Here is a 25478-nt window from a genome sequence, read left to right as displayed (position 1 = left end):
CCCCTATCCAACTACAATTCAATCATTTCTCAGTCCTTTTGTAATGTTCTTTGATTCTGCTCTTTTCTTTTAATTTCTGTTGCTATTAGCCTAGATCTCATAGTTTCCAGACTAAATTCTGTCCATATTTATCCATTCTTATTTTGTGACATAAATATAAACCCAAAGTACTGTTTGATCATGGCATGGATAGCCCACTGCTCAAAAACTTTTATTTACTAACCATTGCCATTTGCTAACCATTACATGAAAATCAGATTGGTATTCAAGGCCTTCCATAGTTGGACATCTTATTTTTATATTTCTTCTTTCTCCTTTTTCTATGTAAACCTTGTTGTTCTGGCCAAACAGTTCATCTCATTGTATATGTGATGTAGTATTATCCATGCCTGTATGTACACACATAAACATTCCCTCTGGTTTTATAAAGTTTAAGATTCAGCTTTATATGAATTCTTTCTGGCCTTCTTATCCTCTCAAATGATGAAATCTATTGAGCATTTAGTTGTTTAACATGTATTTTTGTTCTTAAGTACATATCTATCCTGTATCTCCAGTTAGATTTCAAGATTTTTCTGGATCAGACTGTCACCTTTTATATGCCACATGCTTACCTGAGTGCCACCTGCTTTTTTAAAAAAAATGTATGTGATACCTTCAATAAAGTGGCAGGTCTTTATAAAGATTAAACCAGGGAACAAGTACTACTATAGATCAGATCATCCACACGATTGAAATAAGGTCCAAGTTATTTACTGGGTCCTTTCCTCTGGGTTCCAGAGGCACATGACCCTGAACTCTAGGCTTCAACTCAGAGAATAAGAGCACAATAATTCTTACTGAATCCTTTAGCTGTACCCTACGATAGGTACTGATTGATTTAGAATAACATTGATTTTTCTAGGTTTTTTTTAAGGTTTACAAAGCACTTTGAACATTTCTAATTTGAGCTTCATAACTTCCAAGTGAAGTGGGTACTATGAATGTTATCATCTCATTTTTACATATGAGGAAACTGAGACTTAAAGGTTTATTTGACCATGGTTACACAGCTAAGTCTTTCCAATCCCAAGTGTAGCATTTATTCTACCTTATCCTTGTGCTAAATTGGTTTAGTTTTCATCTCTGCCGTATCTATAGTATGTCAAATCCTAGAGTTTATGTGATATACAAACCATTTCGATAGGGCCTTTGGAAAAGGGTTGAGCCCTTTGAGTGAAAGGCTGGGTACCATTTCTGTCCTCCTACAGATACTTGTGCCTTTTTTGGCTACAAGATGATTATTTAGCTAACAGAAGATGATTTGGGAATACTAAAGCTTTCTCTTTATATAAGAGAATTCCTATCCTTTGATAGGCAGTTAGTCTGATCAAGTCAGAATATACCAGAACTATTAACTTCCGTTATCTTGGACATTAACCTTCTTTTAATATACTGTAAAGATCACATTAGATTTTATAGTTGCCATAATTTACTTTTAGTTGGTTTTTCATTTGAAATTCACTAAGAATTCCAGATCTTTTCATATGAGCTATGCCTCCTCTGTCACACCTGTTATATTATTGATTAAGCCAATTTGACTAAAAGATTTTTTACAAAATAGAATCTGAAAGCATAGTCACATATCCTCTAGTCCAAGCTATGAAGTTCAGTACCCTCCCAGATGTGTGTGTGTGTGTGTGTGTGTGTGTGTGTACATATATATATGTGTATATATATGTGTGTGTATGTATATATATATATATATATATATATATATCTATATATATCTATATATATATCTATATATATCTGGAGGTGGTTACTTAAGGTTGAATATCTGATCCTTAACTCTTCAGGTTGGAAATTTAGTCTACATAGAAATGATCAAGAAGGGAATAAGTACTTATATAACACCTACAATGTACTAAGCACTGTGATAACTGCTTTTACAGATATCATCTCATTTGATGCTCATGACAACTCTGTGAGGTAGATGCTAAAAGTAGCTTATGCTTTACAGTGGAGAAAATAAAGACAAATAGAGATTAAGTGACTTGGCCTAGGGTCACAAAACTGGATTTGAACTCAGGTTTCTTGACTCTACACCTAATACTGTAATCTGCTGAGCCACCAGCTGTCTCTACGGTTGGTTTATACTAATCAAATTTAGAAGACTCAGAAACCAAACTATCAATTTTCAGATGTTAAGTGAGAGATGTCACTAACTGGTGGTAGTTATTTATAAGTCCATATTTCTTTCAATTAAGGGTTTACATTTAAAAATTTACAATGAATAATATGAATGCCAAGACAATTAGTTTGCTGAAAAACTTTGGAAAACCAAATTAAAAATAAAAACTTTGTAGCTACAGAATCATGGTTAAAAAGTTCATTAGTATCATTGATTTTAAGGTATTAGAGATCTCAGAGGCCTCTAGTTTGTTTTGTGGGTTTTATGGGTAAAGAAAATTGAGTTGAGTGATCTTGTTGCATATTACTCTCCTATTATGACACCATTTCCTTGGATCAACTATATTATATTATAATAGAATCATAGTTTTCTTTGTAGTTAAATTTCTATGGGAAAATTTAAAAACTGCCATTGATTGAGTAGCCCCCTTCATATATGTTTTAAAGTCTTGTTACTTTGAGTAATAATTTATCAATTGCCCCACAATATTAGTTCAAGTTATGGTACTATTAAATAGGTCAATACTCTTTTTGACTTGAATCATAGTTCAGTTGTCTTCTCGGAGAAGACAGTTCATTTCAAGAAATGTTAATAATCTGTCATTTGTACAGATCACTGTGCAAAGGATAATGCATTGTAGATGAGGTGAAATATCTATTGTCATAGAATCAGAGGCAGGAGAGGGGAATTCATGGGGGGTGGAGGGGGTGATATACTTTGCTATAATACACACTTTTTTAAAAGCTGCCAAAAAATGTGGGGAAGAGAAATTGATTACAAACTTAAGAAGATCAAAATAGGATTTGTGAAAGACAAAACATGAGAAAAAAGGATAAGAGGTTAGTTTTTCTTGATTGTGGAAGGCTTAGCCTGCTTTTTTTTCTTTCCAAACATACTTCTATATCTGTTATCCTGCACAAGAAAAATCATATCAAAAAGTCAAAACAAAACAAAACAAAAAAACCTGAAGGGGAAAAAAGGAAGCAAAAAACAACAGGAAAAAAAGTGAAAATACTATGTTTTAATCCATATTCAATCTCCATAGTTCTCTTTGGATGCAGATGGCTCTTTCTATCCCAAGTCTTAAAATTGCCCTGAATCACCTCACTGCCCAAAAGAGCCAAGTCCATCACAGTAGGTCATCATATAATCTCCTTGCAGTGTGCAATGTTCTCTTGAGTCTGCTCACTTCACTCAGCATCAGTTTATACAGGTTTTTGCAGGCTTTTCTGACATCAGCCTGCTCCTCATTTCTTATAGAACAATATTCCTTTATATGTACATACCATAATGTGTTCAGCCATTCCCCAACTGATGGGCATCCACTCAATTTCCAGTTCTTTGTCACTACAAAGAAGGCTACTACAAACATTTTTTAACATGTGGGTACTTTTCCCTTTTTTATGATCTCTTTAGGATACGTACGGATCCATTAGACATACTACTGGATCAAAGGATGCACAATTTGATAGCCCTTTGGACATAGTTCCAAATTGCTTTCCAAAGATCGGATCAATTCATAACTCCACCAACCAGTGCATTAGTGTTCTAGTTTTCCCACATACCCTCCAACATTTGTCATTATCTTTTCATGTCATCATAGCCATGAGAGATGTGTAATAATACCTCAAAGTTATCTTGATTTGCATTTCTCTAATCAGTAGTGATTACTGATGACTAAAATCCAGATGGATTTTGTTATTTTTTTCCCCCTAACTATAAAGTAATTTCTTGGCAGTTTGATTGGCATGGCACTGAATAGGTAGATTAATTTAGGTAGAATTGTAATTTTTATTATAGTTCAGCCTATCCATGAGCACTTGATACACTTCTAATTGTTTAGATCTAACTTTATTTGTGTGAAAAGTTTTTTGTAATTGTTTTCATATAGTTTCCAATTTTGTCTTGGCAGGTAGATTCCCAAATATTTTATTTTATCTACTGTTTATTTTAAATATCTCTACTTTATATCTTGCTGCTGGACTTTGTTGGTAACATATAGAAATGCTGATGATTTATGTGGGTTTATTTTAATAGTGCAACTTTGCTAAAGTTGTTTCTAGTAGTTTTTTACTTGATTCTCTAAGTATACCATCATATCATCTATAAAGAGTGACAATTTTGTTTCCTTATTACCTATTCTAATTCCTTCCATTTCTTTTTCTTCTCTTATTGCTAAAACTAACATTTCTAGTACAATATTGAATAGTAGTGGTGATAATTTCACCTCTGATTTTATTGGGAAAGCTTCTACTTTATCTCCATTACATTTATAATGCTTGCTGATGGTTTTGGATTGATGTTATTTATCATTTAAGGAAAACTCCACTTATTCCCTATGTCTTAATAGAAATGGATGTGAGTTTATCTTTTTTTTTTTTTTTAAATAAAGCCAACTCTTAGTTTTGTTTATTAATTCAGTAGTTTTCTTACTTTCAATCTTACTAATCTCTCCTTTGATTTGATTTTCAGAATTTATAATTTGGTATTTAATTGAGGGATTTTAATTTATTCTTTTTCTAGCTTTTTTAGTTGCATGCCCTATACATCTATCTTTTCTTTATTTATTTTATTCATGTAAACATCTAATGATATAAAATTTCCCCTAAAAACTGCTTTGGCTGCTTCCCATAAGTTTTGATATGTTGTGTCATTATTTTCATCGTCTTCGATGATATTATTGTGTGATGACTGCGTATTTAAAATGAGCTGGAGTCAGGAATTCAGGTTAAGGAAAAAATCTTCAATCTTTATTCTTTTTGAGGTGAAGAGGGATTGCAATAGCAATATGGGCGGCTGCAACAGGAAGCCAGCCAGCAGAGGTGAAGGGGGACTGCAGGTGAAGGGGGGTCACGATAGCAATGCGAGCAGCTGTGTCAAGACACCAGCTAGCAGTCTCTCTCTTCGCTTCCTTCTCCACTCCCCTGCCTCCACCCACCAAAATCGTCATTTCCTATACAACACATCAGGACTTGCACAAGGAGGGGGGGTGGAGGGGGGCAATTCTTTCTCCAAATATATATATTAATAGAGTATGGTCCAATTACTATTTAGCCTCACGTGCTTGGGATCTCAGTCCCAACTTAAGTCTCAGCCAATTACACTATGATTTGTTGTTAGACAAATTCATTCTTTAGGGTTAGATTATTTAGTTTCCAATTACTTTTTGCTCTATTTTTCCATAGTCCTTCATTAAACATAATTTTTGTTGCATGATGATCTGAAAATGATGCATTTACTCTGCCTTTCTGCATTTGATTGTGAGATTTTTATGCCCCAATACAAGGTCAGTTTTTGTGTGGGTGCTATGTACCACTGAGAAAAATGTGTCTTCTTTTCTATCACCAATTTTCTCCAAAGGCCTATGATACCTAATTTTTCTCAAATTCTATTAACTACCTTAACTTTTTTATTTACTTTGTAGTTAGATTTATATAGTTCTGAGAGAGGTTGAGATTCCCCACTAGTATAGCTTTGCTGTCTATTTCTTCTTGCAACTCACTTAACTTCTCTAAGAATTTGGATGGATGCTATACTTTTTGGTGCATAAAAGTTTAGTGTTGAAATATCTTCATTATCTATGGTATGCTTTAGCAAGATGTAGTTTCCTTCTTTATCTCTTTCAGTTCTATTTTTGATTTTTCTTGATCTGAGATCAGAATCACTATCCCTGCTTTTTTTTGTTTACTTTACCTGAAGCTTAATCAATTCTGCTCCAGGCTTTTAGCTTTCCTCTGTATATAGCTCTCTGTTTCAGATATGTTTCTTATGGGCAATATTGTAATCCAGTCTGCTAGCAATCTGCTTCTGTTTTATGGGAGAGTTCATCACATTCACAGTTTAGATGACCAAGTCTGTATTTCCCGCCATCTTATTTTTCCCAAGTTATGCTTTTTTCTTTCCTTTAACTCTTTCCCTTCTCACCATTGTATTGCTTATGACCACCACCTCCTTCAATTTGTCCTTCCTTTTTTTCAGTGCCCTCCCTTCCTTATCCATTTCCCCTTTTACTTCTGTATTTCCTTCTGTTAGCCTCCCCATTTCCTTTCCCCTTTCCTCTTCTACTATCCTATAGGGTGAGACAAATTTCTACATCAAACTAACTACATGTTTTATTTCCTCTTTGAGCCAAATCTGATGAGTTTAAAATTCAAACAATGTGTCCCCCTCCCTTTCTCTCAAGAATAATAGGGCTTTTGTGCCTCTTCATGCAAACCCGTTTTACTTCTCCTTTCTTCTTTTCTTAGTACAATTCCTTTTCCATGCCTATTTTTTTTAACATCATTACATCAAAGTCAATTTATAACTATGCTCTCAAAGTATACCCTCTCTAACTGCCCTGACAAAGATACAGTTCTCAAGATTTACACAAGTATGTTCTTCCCATATAGATATGTAAACATTTTAATCTTTAAAAACTTTTTTTTCCCCCTTCTATTTACCTTTTTATGTTTCTCTTGAGTCTCGTATTTGCAGGTCAAATTTTCTGTTCATTTCTGGCCTTTTCATCAGAAATGATAGAAAATCTTTTTTCATGGAATGACTTTCTTTCCAAGGCAGTTTTCCTTGATGATTTCATGAAAGATAATGTCTAGGGCCTTTTTTAAAATCATGGCTTTCAAGTAGTTAGGTAATTCTTAGATTCTCTCTCCTGGATCTATTTTCTAGGCCAGTTTTTCTAATGAGGTATTTTACATTTTCTTTTTTTTTTCTTTTTTAAAAATGTTATTTGACTGATTCTTGATTTCTCATTGAGTGATTTACTTTCATTTGTCCAATTGTAATTTTTAGTGAATTATTTTCTTCAGTTAGCTTTTTTACCTTTTGCATTTGGCCAATTATACTTTTAAAGGAGTTATTTTGTTTAGTGGAGTTTTTTTCCCCCCATTTTGCCAATTCTGTTTTTAAAGAAGTTTTCTTCTTCAGTATATATATTTTTCCATTTCTTCAAATTTATTATTTAAGGAGTTGTTTTCTTTCTTCAGTTTGTGTGCTTCCTTTTCCTAGTTCTGTCCAGACTTTTAATAACTTTCAAGTACTCTCATTTCTTTTCCCCTCTTTTTTATCTTTCTCTTTAGATCCTTTTTGCACTCTTTCTAGAGAACCTTTTGAACTGGAGACCAATTCATATCCCCTTTAAGGCTACATCTGCAGACATTTTTAATTTGCTGCCCTCTTTTGGGTTTTGTTCTGGTCCTCCTTGTCTCCATGGTAGCTCTTTATGGTCAGATTTTTTTTTTTTTTTTTTTTTTTTTTTTTTTTTTTTTGCTCATTTTTAAAGATTGACGTCTACTCTTAGGATACAGGGGAGATTATCCTGAGCTTCCTCCACAAGGCCAAGTAGCTTCTCACTGACTCTGCTGGGGCCAATGCTGCAGGCTTTCCCACTGCAGTGAACATACTAGCCAAGTCCTGCTTCTTAAGTTGGAGTTCAGGGCTCATCATTTGCCTTTTGTGATTGCATGGGAGGTCTGCACAGTTGGTTTGCCTATCTTGCCCTCTCAACTAGGACAGAATAACTAGTGCTGCTGTGTTTTGGCTAAAAATCTCCAGCTAGATTCACTGCCAGGCCTCACTGCATTGGGCTTCACTATACCTGTGCTGGGCTGTGTTCTCCCTGCCCAATTGAGACAAACATTTCCTGTAGTCCAAATATATCTGAAGCTGGAAAATTATTACACTCAAATATTAGTGGATTCTGTCACTCCAAAATCTATTTAGAGGCTTGATGTAGTGTTGCTTGTGAGAGAAGCTAGGCAATGTTCTGTTTACTTTCTGCCATCTTGGCTCTGCCTCTTAAATTCTAGAAAACTACTTGCTAGATTTTTCAAATAATCTAAACCAGAGGTGAGAACTACTCCCAATTGTGAATGTAATGGGGGGAAATAGCTAATAAAATAAATAAAAATATATTACAAATCTTAATTTGTTGTTTTCTAAATCAGTATGCTGCCTGTTTCTATTTGAACTTGATGCCATTGTTCTAGGCCTCTCATAATGCCATTGTTCTAGGCCTCTTATAAGGAAGGCCTTTATTAGGGTGATGGCTTAAAAAAAATAGAAGGAACAGTAAGGATGCAAGAAATACAATGAAGGTGGAATAAATAGCAATTAATAATTGGTAATGAGAAGATGGAGAAGGAAGGATTGAAGATAATAGCAAGATTTTAAACATGAAACATAATGAACTTATTAGTTTCATGTTTTGTAAGAAAATAATGACCCTAATTATGGATATGTTAAATTTCAGTTGTCACCGGACATGATCAAAGTGGGATAGGGGAAGATTTTCTTGAAGTATTTAAAGAGAGAAGTTATAACTAGAAATACAAATACACTTTTGTGTCTAGGTGAGGGATGAAGCCTTGATAATTTAGCTGGACAAAGGGGAACTAACAGCCTTGGGAAACATCTACTCTACAGAGTGGGGAAGAAGATGAGGTTCTAGCAGACAAATCATTAAAGAGACAGAAAGAAAACCCAAGAGAATTGTGTCTCTGAAGCCAAGGAAGACAAGGATGGTCATCAGTGTCATGCTGCTAAAAGATCAAGGAAAATGACTGAAAAAAAGTCCAATAGATATAATATGATTTAGACATTGGGAACTTTGGAGAGAACTGTTTCAGCAGTATGATGATATTCAAAGTTATTACAAATCAAAGAGTGAATTGGTTGGGAGAAAATGTGGCCAATATGTTTTTAAAAGGAAATTTCAAAATGTAAGAGAATCAAGAGAAGGAATGATAAAAGGATAAAGGTTTGAGATTTGGGTATATTTGGAATTGAAGTTATGAATTTTGGAGGGAATGAGATCATAGGGCCATAGCAGAGGGTTTAATGTTTCCATGTAGGAGAATCAGCTGTTGTCTGAGACAAGGAACAAAAAGAAGAATATATAGGTAAAAACAGTTTTGACTTGGAGAACAGGAGACAAGGACAGTGAAGTTGAATTGTGAGTCTTCTCTAAAGGAGTAGAGTTGGAAGGGTTGGACTTGAAAATAGAAAAGGGGTGATTAGGGTATATCCCTAATCAGTGGAAGTTTTTCACTTATCACTTTCTACAGCAATTATTACTCCACAAATGAAAGTAGGTGATGAGATTTTCTGACAGGGAGTAGAAATGAATTTGAAGAGTTTTAAAGTGTTGTAGAGTACTTTGATTGTGTCTGGCCATAGATTCCAAAGTGTCCAGAGTTGCAAATGAAATCATAATGAAGGAGGTTGACTGAAATAATCAGGAGTAGAAATTGAGGAGACCATGATAAAGATAAGACAAGTCTTGGATGTAAGTATACTGGTGTTTGATAAGTAGACTAAGAATTTAGGAGCTGATATTCACATTCTTATTCAGCATAGCTTTTAATCTTTTTTGAACTGGATTTTTATTAATAGTTCTAACAAACTGATTGAGCTTTAGATGAATCTGAGACTTGCTAGGTTCCTCCTTTTGCCTTCTCCATTTTGACCATAATACTTGTGCAAATGTTGGGGAAGTTTTGCTTTCTTATTTAGTTAAATGAATCATAGCAGGACTTTTTTCCCCCTATCCTCTGTTGAATTTGAACCTTCTTTAGATGTTCTCAAGGAGGGGTGGAGTAGACAGGATTAATTAATGCAGACATTTCTTACTTATATATTTCTGATACATTAGGAGATGCTGATATGTACCATGATATATACTTCTAGTTTCAGTAAAAATGATTGTCATGCTAATAATTTTATGGGCTTTTTTAAACTTGGGCCTAAGCCTGAGTCCAGAATTATTCTTTTGTTTATAAAGAATTGAACTAAAGTATAGATTCACACCTGAAAAGAAAACTAAAGTAACTTGACACTCTCTTTATTCTTCCTTCCTTTTTATTCAGTTCTTTTCTAAAAGGGGCAGCCAGGTAGTACAGTGGATATAGCACATAGCCTGGAATCAGGAAATTCTTGCTGAATTTTTATCTGGTCTCAGATCCTTAGCATATGTGTGACCCTGGCAAGTTACTTTAGACCCATTTGTCTCAATTTCCTTATTTGTAAAATGATTTGGAGCAGGAAATGGCAAATCACTCTGGTGTCTTTGCTAAGAGAACTCCAATATAAAGAGATAGACAAGACTGGAAAATGACCAAACAACAAAATTTGCTTAAAATCCTTTTGTTTCTAAGGAAGATTGTGCTTTCCATTTGGGGTCTCGGATTTTACTGATTTTGTTCCACTGTAAGAAAACACTGAGTTACAACAAAGAATGCCACTTTGAAAAATGTTCATCATCGATGTGTCTACAACTGACAGCTACATAACATTGTGGTGTACCCTGTAAAAGACTAAATAGAGTTTGGTCTTGCTTTCCAGGTAATTAATCAGAAAGGGGAGGCAATGAGGTACAGTTAAAATTCATGGGTTTAAATCCTTATTGGGTACTTAACCTCTCTGGATCTTGATTGCTTTACCTGTAAACTGAAGGGGGGGTCAGACTGGATGGTTTTCTGAAGTCTCTTCTAGTTCCAAAATTTATGTTCCTATGAACTTTTACATATGCTATGTAAAGATAGATAATATGCATTTATGTTGCAGGTAACTTTTTTGATCATCTCCACTCCCTGTCCTTATTTTCTAATTTATTAATTATTACAGGTACTATTATAGTAAGTAATGATGTACATTGTAAAACTTAACACAAAAATAGGAATTTGAAAAGAATGAGATAGAGATGAAATTATATTTGATCCTAAAGTTATTAGGAAGCCACTGAATAAGATCAGACTTACACGTTGATAAAAAATAACTTTAATAGCTGTGTGGAGAAAGAGGGGGAAGAGGGAGGAGAAACATAATTAGGAGACTACCACAGTTGTTGCATTGAAAGGTAATAAATGCCTGAATTAAGATGGTGTTTGTAAGCAGAGGAAAGGAGACAAATGTAAGATGTTGTGGTTATAGAAAGGACAAGAGTTAGCAAATTATTATGTGGAGTGAAGGAAGGTAAGAAATTGTAGACAACCTGGGTGATGGGAAAGAAAATAGTGCCCCTAACAAAAAAGGGGTAGGTTTGAGGAGACAGTGGAGACAGCATATAGTCTGGGAGAACATTAAGAAATGAGAGTAAATGTCTGAAGAAAAACATCTAGTTAATTGATCACCCGATCACCCACACATCTATAGCCCTCCACTTTGGAAACTACCAATACAGATAATAGGAATCACATAATTTTAGAACAGGAGACCAAAGAAATTAAGCTCAGCCTTTATCATGTAGGTACTGCTAAGGTTCGGAGAAGGTAAGTAATTTGCTCATTGTTAAATAACTAGGTAGAAGCAGACCTCAAGATTAGCATTCAGGTCCCCTGAATTGAGTGTTCTTTACATTTCATCATAGTGCTGCAGCATGGATTTTTTTTTTTTTAAATGAAGGTAATCAAAAAGTTAATTCATTTATTATAAAGTACTGTGTTTGACTTCAGAGAATCAACTGCAAAGGTGCCTAGGTGGAAATTCATGGGAAAGGGATTTGGAATTTTTAGTGACTTATAAGTTCAAAATGAGTTAATAGTATTATATATCAGTCTCTAAAGCTTCACTAGACTGCCAAAAGAGATTCATGACTCAAAAAGTTTAGAACTTCTGGGCTATATTAACAAAAGCATTTCTATAAGTTGATAAGGATTCACCAGGATTTTTTTTTTTTTTAATTCTGAATACCAAAGTAAATAGTTTTCTATATATAAAAACATAAAAAGAGAATTGCATATGAAACTTTTAATGTCTATTTCATGCTGCCTACTTTTTTAAAATACATAATAGATTCAACACGTTATTGTTAAAATTCAGAACTTTATCAAAGATGATCTGTTTAGCTATGTTTCCTTCTAAACTTCCTCCTGTTCTTTTTTATACAACCTTTTCCATATTGGCTAAAAATGTTTGTTTTTACAGATAAATATATATGTTGTTATAACTTTTTTTTTTTTTGCACACTGTGTTCATCTATCAATCTCTATGGTCAAATTAGTAACATTCTTTATCATGGCTATTCTGGAGATGGAGTAGATGAGAGTTCTTACAAATGGTTTTCTTTACAATCTATAAATTGTTTTCATTTTATTCTTAATTTTAATTCATTCAAGTCTTCCCAAGATTTTTTTAAAATTTATTTCTTTTGTTATTTTTGTACATTGTTATTCCAATCATTTTTGTGTCAGTTTGTAAGTCATTCTCTTCAATTTCCAGTTCCTTTTCCTTCCCCTTTTTTGTTTGTTTTGCTTGTAACTGTTTCCTTCCTGTTATCTTCTCACCTACTGCCTGTTCCTTTTTTGATGCTTTAATACCAAGGTCACAAGAGTATATGTTTGACCATACTTTCTTTAGTTCAGATACAAGAAAAGCCTTGATGATGCCCACTCCCTTCACCATTCTTCCATGCTTCCATCACACTCTCATCACACATCTGATTATGAGAAACATTAAGTTCCACATCCTTTTTTCTCTTTTTTAATACCCATGTATTCCTTTTACTTGGCCTTTTTTTTTCCCTCTCTGAAAACCTTCAGAACAAGTCATCTAACCCCCATGTCTTGTGTCTTAGCCCCCTCAATACCTTGGGGTACCTGACATATCAGATAGCCTTTTCCAAGTTACTCAGATAAAATTGCCTTTTATAGGTTTTTCTTGACTCTTATACTTGGGAAATTTAAAGTTCCTGTTTGACTTTTTACCAGAAAAATTTACAATTCATGGTGTTACATTAAAGCTTTTTTTTCCCCATGTAAGATTATGCTCAATTTTGCAAGGTATGTTATATTTGGTTGTAAGTCTTAATCTTTTGTCTTTGGTATATTATATTCCCATATCTTCTCCAATTTGTATTAGGAGGCAGAAGATATTATGAGATTTTAACTCTCTGACAGGTTGAAATTTGTTTTTTCCTTTGTCTTGGAATTTCTGAAATTTGACCGTGACATTCATAGGACTTTTTACTTTGGGGATTTGTTTTTAGAGATGATTGGTGTATTCCTTATATTTTTACTTTGCCCTCTGGTTCTAATAAATCTAGGCAGTTTTAATTTTTTTGAAGTTATATGTCCAGTTTTTTTTTAAATTATTAATGGTTTTTCAAGAAATCCAATAATTCTTTTTTTCCCTACACATAAATTCATTTCACTTCTGATAGTAAAAAGGTGTAAGTGGGGGCAGCTGGATTGGTATAGTAGAGCACCATCCCTGAAGTCAGGAGGATCTGAGCTCAAATCTTGCTTCAGATGCTTAACGTGCTGGCTGTGTAACCCTGGACAAGTCATTTAATCTCAATTGCCTCAGCAAACACATGCAAAAAAAGTGTAGGCTACTAAAAGCTATTTTCTTGTATTAAAGAAAAGTAATGTATCAGACATATAGTTTGCATTTTACATGTTCTGACATTTTAGACTGTTGAAAATATCTATATCAAATCTAAGTGTTTTAATGTGAATTTTCAAAATTTCAATTTCAACTCCTATATTTTAGGTGCAATGTGTTTTGTAAATTAAATTTTTTGACATTTTTAAAAATAATAGCTTTTTATTTTTCTAAATACATGCAAAGATGGTTTTCAATATTAATTTTTGCAAAATCTTGTGTTGTAAACTTTTCTCCCTCCTTCCCCCTTCTCCTTCACCTAGACAACAAGCAATCCACTATAGGCTAAGTATTTGCAGTTCTTCTAAATATATTTCCACATTCATCATGCTGCACAAGAAAAATCAGATCAAAGGTGAAGAAAAAAAAAAGGAGAAAGAGCAAACATACACCACTATCATCCCCCCCAAAAGGTGAAAATGGTATGCTTTGATCCACATTCAATTTCATGCGAATGAGATGGCTTGAAAATTTTCCTCACAAATCTATTGGAATTGACCTGAATCACCTCATTGCCAAAAAGAGCCAAGTTCTTCACAGTTGATTATCATACAATCATCTTGTTGCTGTGTACAATGTTATCTTGATTCTGCTCACTTCATATCAAGTCATGTAGAACAATATTCCATTACATTCATATACCATAATTTATTTAGCCATTCTCTACTAATGGACATCCATCAATTTCTAGTTCCTTGCTACTACAAAAAAGGCTGCTAAAAAGTCTTTTTCCCTTCTTTTTGATTTCTTTGAGATACACACGCAATAGTACTGCTGGATCAATACAGTTTGATAGCTCTTTGGTCATACTTCCAAATTAATTGGATCAGTTCACAACTCTACCAACAATATATTAGTATTCCAGTTTTCCCACATCCCATCTTGGCCAATCTGAGAAGTGTGAAGTGGTTTGATATTTTATTTTTCTCCAGTTATATGTAAAAACTTTGTTGTGGTTAAAACTTTGGATTCCAAATTCTGTCACTCCTTTCTCACACCCCCTCATGGAGAAGGCAAGCAATACATTGTAGTCATAAAAAAGTTTCCATAATAGTCACGTTGTGAAAGAAAACATAGATTGACCCCTCCCCCCCAAAAAAAAAAACCCTTAATAAAATAATAAAAGTATGCTTCAATATGTATCCATGTACATCATCAGATTTAATGTCAGTACTTTGAGACTGTCCACAGCAACACAAGTACTTCATAAGTTTACTTGTTTATGACAAATATATGCTTTTTTCTTAATAATCTGACTAATTACCATCACTTGAGTTGAGTAGCAAAACAGATTAGAGTACTTGGTCCCAGTGGAAAAATGCTTGTCTTAAAATTAGTCTTTTTTTCCTTTTGTTAAAACCAAACCCACTAAATCTGAGAAAATAGTAATTTTTCGAAGAACATCTTGATACGCATTGTCCAGATAAACATAAGCATCTTTCCAAAACTTCATGGTATCCATTTTCTTCATACAAACACAGGTCTTTGCACCAATAGTTCAGATGGCAGCAGTCCCATTTGCAAACAATGAATTTGCAAACTGTATTTAACATATTTAATCATAAACCATGCATAAGGTATTTTATAAATGAGAAGCTTACTTGGTTTCATTAACAGTTTTAAAAAAAAAAATTTCTGTTAATGGCATACACAATCAGAAATAAAAATGCAGGTAGTGTTTCCAGCTTTATCAATCCTTGCACACATCATTTCTGGGCAGTTCCTTCTTTTTCAGTCCTCCAATTCTTCAATGGTATTTTGACCCACTTTCTAGATCATTTTAAAAATTTTAAATAGCTAAAATTCATTACCATTTTTTTCACTTCTTTGATTTTGTTCTGATATTTCTTGGTGTTCCCATGTCAATTTATGCTTCATCTAGTATGGTCTTCAGGAAATCGGTTACTTGGATAAGGTTTATGTCTTCCTCTTCTAAGGTATTTATTTTCCTTAAAATTCATTCTTTCAAACCTTTTCCTGTTTCCACACCTTACTGGGCTGACCTTCACTACCCAGGATTAGGCTTTTCCTGAATCTTTTTTTTTTCACTTTTTAGATTTTGTTCAAATATTTCTTGTCTTACAGAATTATTATTTTTGTTTGGTCTACTCTAATTTTCAAAGAAGCATTACTGGGTTGAAATTTTCTACTTTCTGTTATAATCTATTTATTTTTCTTAGAATTCATTCTTTCAAATTTTTATTTCATTTTTTAAACCTCTTGTCATATCTTCTTAGTATTTATAGAATTCTTATGAAAAGTCCATTTTTCCCCTTTGCTTCTGTTTGCTGTTATGTAGTTCTTCTAGATTGGATTTTGGGATGTCTCTTTGTTAGAGGAACTCTTAATGTCAGAATTCTCTTAGTTCAAGTTCCATTTGGGGATTAAATGAAGTGCTTGTAAGTCATTTAACAATTAAAAAAAAGGAGTTCTACTTTATCTTCACACAGCTAGGATATGTAAAAAGGACACAATGGTACTAACCCTCAGTTTTGAAAGACATAACCAACCTTCCTCACCTCCTTATGGAAGCACATCTGGTCAGTAGGTCATCTTTTTTTGGGGGAAATTTTTATAGCAGGAAGAAAGAAGAAAAAGAAACATGGCTTATCCCCATCTTATGTGACACTGATAGATAATAATTCTGTCCGCCTCTGGATCTGTAATTCTTTATAGTGACTGGTATCTTCTGTTGATTGATCTTTAGCCTTAATTTCTGAACTGGGCTTTTGTAATAGGGCCTGGCTCCAGTGCCTACTATACTTTTAGTCGAGTGAGTCAGTTGTGCTTGAACTTGACCTGAGTCATATGGGTTCCTCTGCTGACCTTGAATTCCCAGGGTGTGTCCATACTATGGTAGGTTTTGGACCTTCCTGGATCTTTGAGGTTTAAAGTGCTGGATCTTAATCTTTTATAACCCAAAGAGCTATAAAGCTGTGCATATACCCTTTGGCCCAACATTGCCACTAAGGAAATCATAAAGGAGGGGAAAAGATCCACACGCACAGAAAATGTGTGTAACAGCTTTTTGTGGTGGCAAAGAATTGAGAATGAGTAGATGCCCATCAATTGAGGAGTGGCTGAATAAGTTGTGGTATATGAAGGGTAACGGATTATTGCTATTGTATAAAAAAATGATGAAAAATCTGGTTTTAGAAAGGCCAGGAACAATTTCCACAAACTGAGGCTGAGTGAAACAAGCAGAACTGAAAATACATTGTACACAATAACAGCAAGAACATATGATAATCAACTCTGAAAGACTTGGGTTCTCAGTGGTTCAGTGATCCAAGACAATCCCAATAAATTTTAGATAGAAACCACCTACTTCCAGAAAAAGAAATAAGAAGGCCAAATGTAAATGCTATGTTCACTTCTTTTTTTTTTTTTCTCTTCCATAATTTTTCCCTTTGGTTCTGATTTTTCTCTCCCAACATAATTCATAAAGCAAATTTTTAAAAAGTAATTTAAAAAAAAATGAAGTGCTGGATCTTCAGGGCCCTCAGGTACTGCAAGACACTCAGGATAAACAACTCTAGAACTTGGGATGTCCTGTTCTGAGTACGGCTGTTCATACTTCCAAGGATCCAATATGTCCTCACCATCTTGGGACATTCCTGTAGGAAATTTCCGCTCTTGCTACCTTGGAAATGAAAGTCTTTGCTGTCTCTGGCCGTGCTTGGAAGCTTACATCTTATTTACTGCCTCTGTCCTTTCTAGCAGGCTTTTTAAATTGTTTATGGACTTCCAACTGACTGTACAGTCCGGGGTAGAAAAAGTGAATTATTGTAGGATTCATCTGTTGCTATTTTTAAGTTTTTTTAGGTATCTGTAGGTATTTAGGGGCTCCATTCAAGCTGTTATCTTGGCCAAAATAGTTTCCCTCACTTTCCAGAAGTTCTGGGGCAATGATTAATGAAGACAGAAAGTATTACCTGTTATTTCCACTCCTATTTCTATGCTTTGGGATAACATTATAATTGACTGAAGGGTAGGGAAAGTTTTGTTGTTTGTTTAACTTGTGTCTAACTCTTTGTAACCCATTTGAGAGTCACAAAACAGAGATAGTAGAATGTTGTCATTTCTTTCTCCAGCTCATATGACAGATGAGAAAATGAAGGCAAACAGGGTTCAGTGACTTGCCCAGGGGTCACACATCTAATAAGTGTCTGAGGCAGACTTGAACCCAGGGAGATGAGTTTCAAGACCTGTACTCCAACTGCTGTGCCACCTAGCTGCTTATAAATTTATTGAGTCTGTTCTAGTGGACTTGGCTTTGTTTTGGAGTGTTGCAGAATTTTATCTGAATTTCCAAGGCCCAGAGGTCCATCACATCACACAGATGGCCATTATCTAGATAACTATAAGAGCTCATGGGGCATGTGGATAAGGGGCTGCATGACTCAGGGAAGACAAGTCTGGACCATTGACAAAATAATAGAAGTTGCATTAATTCACAACCTAAATTTCTGACTTAATACTGTCCCAAGATTATGCAGATTCGTAATACATGCTGTCTGTGAAGAAAGAGTAAGCCAGGTTAACATGCAGTCGGGTTTCTATTTAGAACTTGGGCTACAGACAAGTACTGATGGCCAGACCAACTACTTGGTAAGAATATATCTGAAGTTTGTATAGTTTGGGGCACCACATTTTAGAAAGAACATTAACAAGATAGAGAAGCATATCAAGCAAAGCACATTAGAGATAATAAGGAGGTTAATCTCTACTATACAAAGATTTTGCATGAGGCCTTGGAGACAAGGATTCAAAAAGATAACTATCTTCCAATATCTCAGTGGATGTCATGTGCAAAAAGGACTAGACTAGACCTCAAATATAGAAATAGGGTTAGTGAATACAAGCTAGAGAGGCAAATTTCAACTTAATATTAAGGAAAAAAAATTTACAAATCAGAGCTTTCCAGAAGTGGAATGATCTGCTTCAGGAAGTGGTAAGCACTATATCTAAAGTTTAGTAGAGAATGGATGAGTTCTGAGGTCCTTTCCTCTCCGTTTCTGTGTAATTCTGTATTCACCTAGTTTAATTTTTTTTGTTGCTGTCGAGTCTTTTCAGTCATATCTGATTCTTCATGACTCTATTTGGATAGATCCTGGAGTAGTTTGCCATTTTCTTCTCAGACTTGAGAGCTCATTTGACAGTAGGGTTAAATAAATTGCCCAGGGTCACTAGCTATCTGAGATCTGACTTGAATTTGGATAGATGAGCTCTGCTGACTTCAAATCCAGTCCTGTATCCATTTGGCTGCCCTGATTCATTTTATTATTTATTAATTTAAAATCTTTTAACATTGGAAAGCCGCATCTGAAAAGCTATACGCACAGGACCAAAGCAAATCTTTTTTATTTCACCCTATTTCCCCTCCCACTATGAACCTTCTCTCTGCTCTAGCCAGATTGGTCAGTTACTGGCAGTTTCCGAGATTTCCTTTGCTGGATCCTGAATTATCTCTTTGTCTCACTTCCCAGTTATCTGTTGTTGTATCCTGAGTGCCTTTATTGATCCAATTCCTGTCACCTACAGTGAAGCCTTCTCTCATTAACTCAATAAGAAGTAATCTGAATTTCTGTAGTTTGTTTCTGCCATCAATGGACTGATTATCTCATTGTTATGAGTACTTCTGCCACTATTGTAGATAATAATAGTTGGGCCATTTCTTTTCATCCTGTGTGTGACTCTTATTCCTGTCTTTCCATAAATTTTTCACAATATATCTGTCTACTTCGTGTCCTGGAGGCTTTCCTCTAGTTCTTTTAATGTTAAGTAAGTATTAGTAGATCATGGGATCATATATTTATAGAAAAAAGAAACCTCCCAATTTCTATTCCTCTCATTTTATGGGTGAGGAGACTTAAGGTCCAAAGATGTTTTGATAGCCCACCTTCCTTTACAGTCATACATTTTTTTTTCTCATGGCATCCTTTATGTACTTTATTTTATGCAGTTCTTGGTTGGTAGTATATTGTAGCCTATCCAAGTTTACCATGATCCTTTGGAAATGAGAAAAGGAATTAAGCCACTACTTTGTGGCAGGAACTGTATGAAGTGTTTTGCAAATATTACCGCTTTTGATCCTCCCAAAAAACTTAGGTGCTCTTATTATCATCATCTCCGTTTTATAAAGGAGGAAACAGGCTTACAGAGCCTGTCACACAGGATCACACAGCTGAAGGTGTTTGGAACCATATTGGAAAATTTGGATTTTCTTGGCTCCTGACTCGGGACTTTTTCAGTTTCCTGTCTAGTTTTCTCAATAGTAGCATTTCATGAATTGACATTGTACATCATGAGAAGAAAACTGCTCTTCAGGGAGAAACTTGTGTCTTTTCTCAATACAACCAACTCTTCTGTTTAGTTTTAGTCCATGAATGTTGCTGTCAAGCATAACTATAATATATCAGCTCTTTGGGCTTTATCTAACTGTGATAATCTGGACATTAAACATTCTTTATCCACTTGATTTTTCTTATGTGGATAGGTCAAAAACTTTTTTGAATTATTATGTATTGGAAATTTTTTTCTTAACCCAACAAGAGATAAGAGGCAGTTACAGAAGGTAAAAAAATTAGATAACTGATTACTTGATTATGTATCTCATTTTGGAGACTCTGCAGGGCTTGATGCAACCAGCACAATGTTAGCAAAAAAGAGGAACATCTAAAGGATTTCACCATATATAAGGGATTCCTCCTTCATTTAAAGTCTGCTGGGCATTCATTATGGTAGTGGAACATCTGTATAATTTTAGCATGATACTTGGAGTACATTAGTTATGTGATCATTATTCTTATATTGTATGATGATTCATTCACTCAGCAAGCATTTATTTAAAATGTCTATGAATTTCCAGGCACATTCTATTAAATTCTATTCAAAGGAAACAAGATGTATACAGAAAAGTAGATAAAAAATACAAGCAGAGTAATACATAATAAACTTGAAAGATGGGCTGAAGCCAGAATATAAAGAGTTTTAAATGCCAAAGAAAAGATTTTGTTTAATCCGAGTGACAAGAGGAGCTACTAAAGCTTTTTAATTAAGGAAGGAAATGGTGACATGGTCAAATCTCTGCTTTAATAATGTCAGTTTAGCTGCTTTGAAGAAAATAGATTTAGATGAAATTAAGGCAAGAAGACTTACTGCTTTAATCTAAGCAAGAGTGAATGAAGCCTGGGGGTAAGGGATCATGATCATGGGGACGAGAGGGTAAAATCAGAAAAATGTTGTGGAAGTAGACTTAGCAGCAGAATAGATTTGAGGTGGGAGAGGGAAGGAGGTAAGTCAGTTTGGAGTTTGAAAATTTGGGTGATAAGAGTGCCCACAGCAAGAAAGAGAGAAATTAGGGGAAAGAGAAGGGTTGGGGTAGGAGGGAACAATCCATTCTGCTTTGAAAATGTTGAGTTTTTGAGATGCCTATGGGACCTCCATTTGGAGATAGTTTGTGATACAGGAATGGAATTTAGGAAGACTATTTTATTTGCACAAATACATGGTTCTCCCAAATAAATTTTAAAGTTCAAGGAAGTAATGAACAAGATTTTAATATTTTTTATATTCCTTAAAGTGCACTTTAAATTACACTCTAAATTTTTGATACTCAGTAATGAATGGCTTTGGAGGTATAGAGCAGGAAAGCCAGATCTAACTGCAGGACCTTATAAGCCACCATATCATGTACTTCGTTTTGTTACCCAGCCTGAAGACTTATATAAACTGACCCTGTCAACATTTCATAAGAAAATTTTTGAAAACCCGAGACATGTTTAATAACTAGAGTTATGCTTCTAGATTTTCAGAGGACTTCATTGTCCTAAGAAGTATTCCTGTTTCCCACTGTTAAAAGTAAGCACTCCATTGGGCAGTGATTCTCTTTGCCTCTGTGCTGTGCTACCAGTTTAAAATTAGATTCTGTGAAACAACCTGGGAGAAGATAGCTTTGAAGAATTCCTGCATGTTTGCCAAAAAGCATTTAGCATTTTTGCTAAAAGAAACCTCCCAGCCAGGTTGGACACCAGGAGCACTATACCTAACATCATTTTCATTAGCCTAGTAATTAATTCTTCTGGCAAGACAGTGTTCAGATCACCCAAAAACCTTGGTCCTGTAATTTCTTACATTACCCACACCATTATCGTCACCATCTCTTCAGGTATTTCATGTTTTCACAGAATTGATTTTTTTTGGGGGGGGTGGGGAGGAGCTGGGAGGTTAGGTATGATGTTGATTAAAAACTAAAATGCAAAAGAAAAAGAACATTGCTTATTTTATATATTTTGGATACAAATAATTATATTTTTCTTTGAAAAATTTGACTGAGCCCTGAGAATTTATTAGGACAATTTTATGTGGTTTCTCAGCCCAAATAGCTCTAGACTGGGTCTGGCTTCCTTTTTATGGGAGAGCCACAGTTTTATTATAGAGTGACCAGGCTCCAACAGCAAATATCCTAAATGATTATTCATTAAGTGCCCTGGATATAACTGACCTTGGGAATTGCTTCTCCATTACATAGAGACACCCTTAAGTGAACTACAGATTGTTGTATTCATTTTATTTAACTTCACTCTTAGCCTCTCCGTGACTCTGCATCCACTGCTTCTGCTACATAAAAACATTCTGTTTGATCACTACCATGGACTAGGTCTTTATTTTGTCCCCTGTACTTTTCTCACTATTGCAACAGGCATCCCGGGCCCAAATCTTAGATAAAGCCACAGAGTACATCCAGTATATGAGAAGGAAAAACCACACACACCAGCAGGATATTGATGACCTCAAGCGGCAGAATGCTCTACTGGAGCAGCAAGGTGAGCATCTCAGGCACTGGGGCAGCTGGCCCTCCTTTGCCATGGCTAGCTGAGGGCCATCTCATCTGCGCCGGGATCAAAACCAGTTGTGGAAAACTTAATAAGCCTCAGACCTGGATCTAAAGAACTATATATTTGGGATATAGAGCCTGAGAAAGGAACTTGTGTTACCTATCCAAATCTATAAGACTGTGAGGAGGCAAGGGTGACTAGGGAATTCAACCCTGGATTAGAAGTTTTTGTCTTTTCTGAACTGGAGCCAATCGTTTCCCAAATCTGTGCCTTATTTGCCCTGTCAGCAGTCAGAGGCACCAGCTGTCTGTTAACAACTTTGAGGTCCTTGGATTTAAATATATGTTGTAAGTACCAAAGCCTCACAAGTGTTCGTTAACAAGTGAGCCCACTCCAGTGTAAATAATTGTCCAATCAGGGCAGCAAATGGGCCAGGTCCCTGCTGTTGTCAAATGCTCACAACCGCCTTTTCCTATAACCACAGGGGAAAGCGAGAGCTGATCAAGTTCTTTGTTCCTGGGGAATTCACTTCTCTTCCTCCCTCATGGAAGATGCAAGTAAAAGGAAATGCAAGTAACCACTTGGGTTAGAAAAATGCAACATCAAAAAAAATGGGTTCTTAGCATTCCAGACTCAGACAAGCTGAGCTGGGGCCTGGGAAGTGGGAGGTATTGGTGGGGAGGCACCAAGCTGGACAGCCTGCATGTGAGGGGTCTGTCAAAGGGCTCAGGCACCATGTGTGGTGAGATGCTTCTGAGGGCTCAGATTTTCATAACAAGAGTCTTTTCTGGTAGGGAGCTTAGCCAAAAAAATTTTGGCTCTCATGTCATCCTTTGCTGCTGTTGTGGATGATATAATCAGAACTGATACAATCTTTCTCATCCCTGGCAAGACTGCCATTAGTGGAGATCCCAGCTGCTTTTGTCTTTCCATTGCTGGTTTCCACAAGGAGCTCCATACTCCTGTCTTTGCAGTGTGCTTCTGTGACAGGGCTGATAACATTGCAAGCCTTCTCTCTAGAATTGTTTGGGAGGGGAGGGACATCTTCTGGAAGGGAATACTGCTTCTGAACCACCCATAGAACCGGGGATTAGCAGACCCTTAGGAAGACCACAAAGGACCTTGAATCTGAGCCATCACTTGTGGTTAGCCTGTGCAGAGTGCCTTAACACAGTCCTTGTCTTGTCTTTCAGTCCGTGCACTGGAGAAAGCGAGGTCAAGTGCCCAACTGCAGACCAACTATTCTTCTTCAGACAGCAGCCTCTATACCAATGCCAAGGGCAGCACCATCTCTGCCTTCGATGGGGGCTCTGATTCCAGCTCCGAGTCAGAGCCTGAAGAGCCCCAAAGCAGAAAGAAACTCCGGATGGAGGCCAGCTAAACAGAGCAGGCCAGCAATAAGAACTGTCTGTCTCCTCCATCGTCTCCTCTCCCAGTTCATCGTTAGACCCCTTCAAGCTGTTTTAAAGACTCTTTATTTTCTTTTCTTTTTTAAAAAAGTAGAAGCTCTTGGACTGCAGCTTTCATCTTCTGCCTTTTCCCTTCAGCAACCTTCTTCCCTTACCATGAATTTTTAAACCAAAATATCCCAACTTGGCAGCTTTTTCTGTGGAGGACAGACGGACACACCTCGAGCACATGCTGCCCCTGACCTCCCCAGCCAGCTCCTCCCACCTTGTGGGCATCATTGCCCAGGTGATTTCTCTGCTCACAGGTCTCCCTTTCCTCTTCCCTACGTCTTCTTTGTCCCCCCCCTCATTTGATACACTTTGTGAATCTGTGAACTGCTCAACTTTTAGAAGATGACCTGTTTGGAATAATCAGAATTACCCAGAAATTTTTTTTTTTTTTTTTTAAGAAAAAATTTTTTTTCTAAAAAAAAAAATTTATCACTCCTGCTGAAGGGTTAGGTTGGTGGAGAGTTTGTGGTGGTGAAAGTAAGTGGGGATATCTATGCAGTCTGGTGTCTTGGGTGTATTTCATTCCTGCTCCTCTCAGTTCTCTCTACATGGAGTTGGGAAATTCAGCCAACTTTTTAATTTTTTTTTTTTTTTTGTCCAAGTTGCCGGCATTCAGGAGGGTCATATGACACCATGTGGTATGTATTTGGAGACTGCAGTAGGGAAGTTTCAGCCACCAGGGGATTGATTTTTTTTGGGGGGGAGGCAGGGACAGAGGGAGTAGAGAAAGGGAGGGTTAGGGTTGGGGAAGGAGTGCATTTTTTTGTATTAAGGGCCAGTGATGATGTTTTGATATTTATTTCCTGCTACTGAAATTTGAATCCAAGTGGACTCTCTTATTCTGATGATGTCGGTATTGCAAAGCGACAGATTCATAAAGTAATGATCAAATTTTCCTTTGTGTGTGTTTCTAAGAAATAGAGCCAACTGATTTTGTATATAAATATACCAAGAGCATCTTACCTGGTACTAAAAACCACAGACTAGTTCAGGCCCTTTCTGTTTCTCTTTTTCCCTTCTGTTTTGGGACCTCTCTCCCATATATGACCTGGCCCTGGTTCTGGCTATGGTCAACAGGTTCCTGTGAAGGGTTTGTGTGTTAAGCCTTTTTTTTTTTTTTTTTCTTTTCTTTTTTGGGGGGAGGGTGGTCTCTACCCTACCCTGTTCTGGCGTTTGCTGATCTCTAGTGTGTACTATGTAGTCTCTGTCCATGTTTAATTCCATTCCATGGAAATAAAAAGTATGTTGTACATACTGCCTAAGAATTGTCTTGCAAGTTAAGGCTTCCCCCTTTACTATAAGACTATAAATAAAAACTTATTTTATCCTTAGTGTGATGATGTCTTCTTGCCATTTTGAAGGCCAGGTGGTTTGGGGATAAAAGCTTTTTGCTGCTGTCTCCTGGTACATATTTAAAGATTTTATCTGCTTCCATAGCTTTATGGTTGTAATGCTATGAGCAGTAAATAATTCATGGGCTAAAATGCCGTTCCTTGTTCTGTGGATTGAACTTAGGCACCAGTTCTAAACAGATAGCTGTTGGCAGTCATATATTTGAGATGAGGTATTTTGTCACTTGTCCACTGGACAGAGAATCCATTCAGAATTTACTTCTTGACCCAACAC

General features: G+C 35.8%; 1 protein-coding gene across 4 annotated transcripts in view; it reads left to right on the top strand.

The window, feature by feature from the left end:
• The window catches only part of MAX (MYC associated factor X), a 39986-nt gene extending 14803 nt beyond the window's left edge, over positions 1 to 25183 (top strand). For all 4 annotated transcript variants that reach the window (XM_051977831.1, XM_051977832.1, XM_051977834.1 and 1 more), the window contains 2 exons: positions 22257 to 22380; positions 23586 to 25183. In XM_051977831.1, coding sequence (XP_051833791.1) covers positions 22257 to 22380; positions 23586 to 23773 — 312 coding nt within the window. In that variant the 3' untranslated portion in view covers positions 23774 to 25183. The remainder of the gene's footprint in view (positions 1 to 22256; positions 22381 to 23585) is intronic.
• The last annotated feature ends 295 nt before the right edge of the window (positions 25184 to 25478 follow it).

This window comes from Antechinus flavipes, chromosome 2 (genome assembly GCF_016432865.1).
Source record: "Antechinus flavipes isolate AdamAnt ecotype Samford, QLD, Australia chromosome 2, AdamAnt_v2, whole genome shotgun sequence".
NCBI classification, from domain to species: Eukaryota; Metazoa; Chordata; class Mammalia; order Dasyuromorphia; family Dasyuridae; genus Antechinus; species Antechinus flavipes.
Note: the sequence above shows the minus strand (reverse complement) of the source record. Positions and strands in the feature narration are given on the sequence as shown.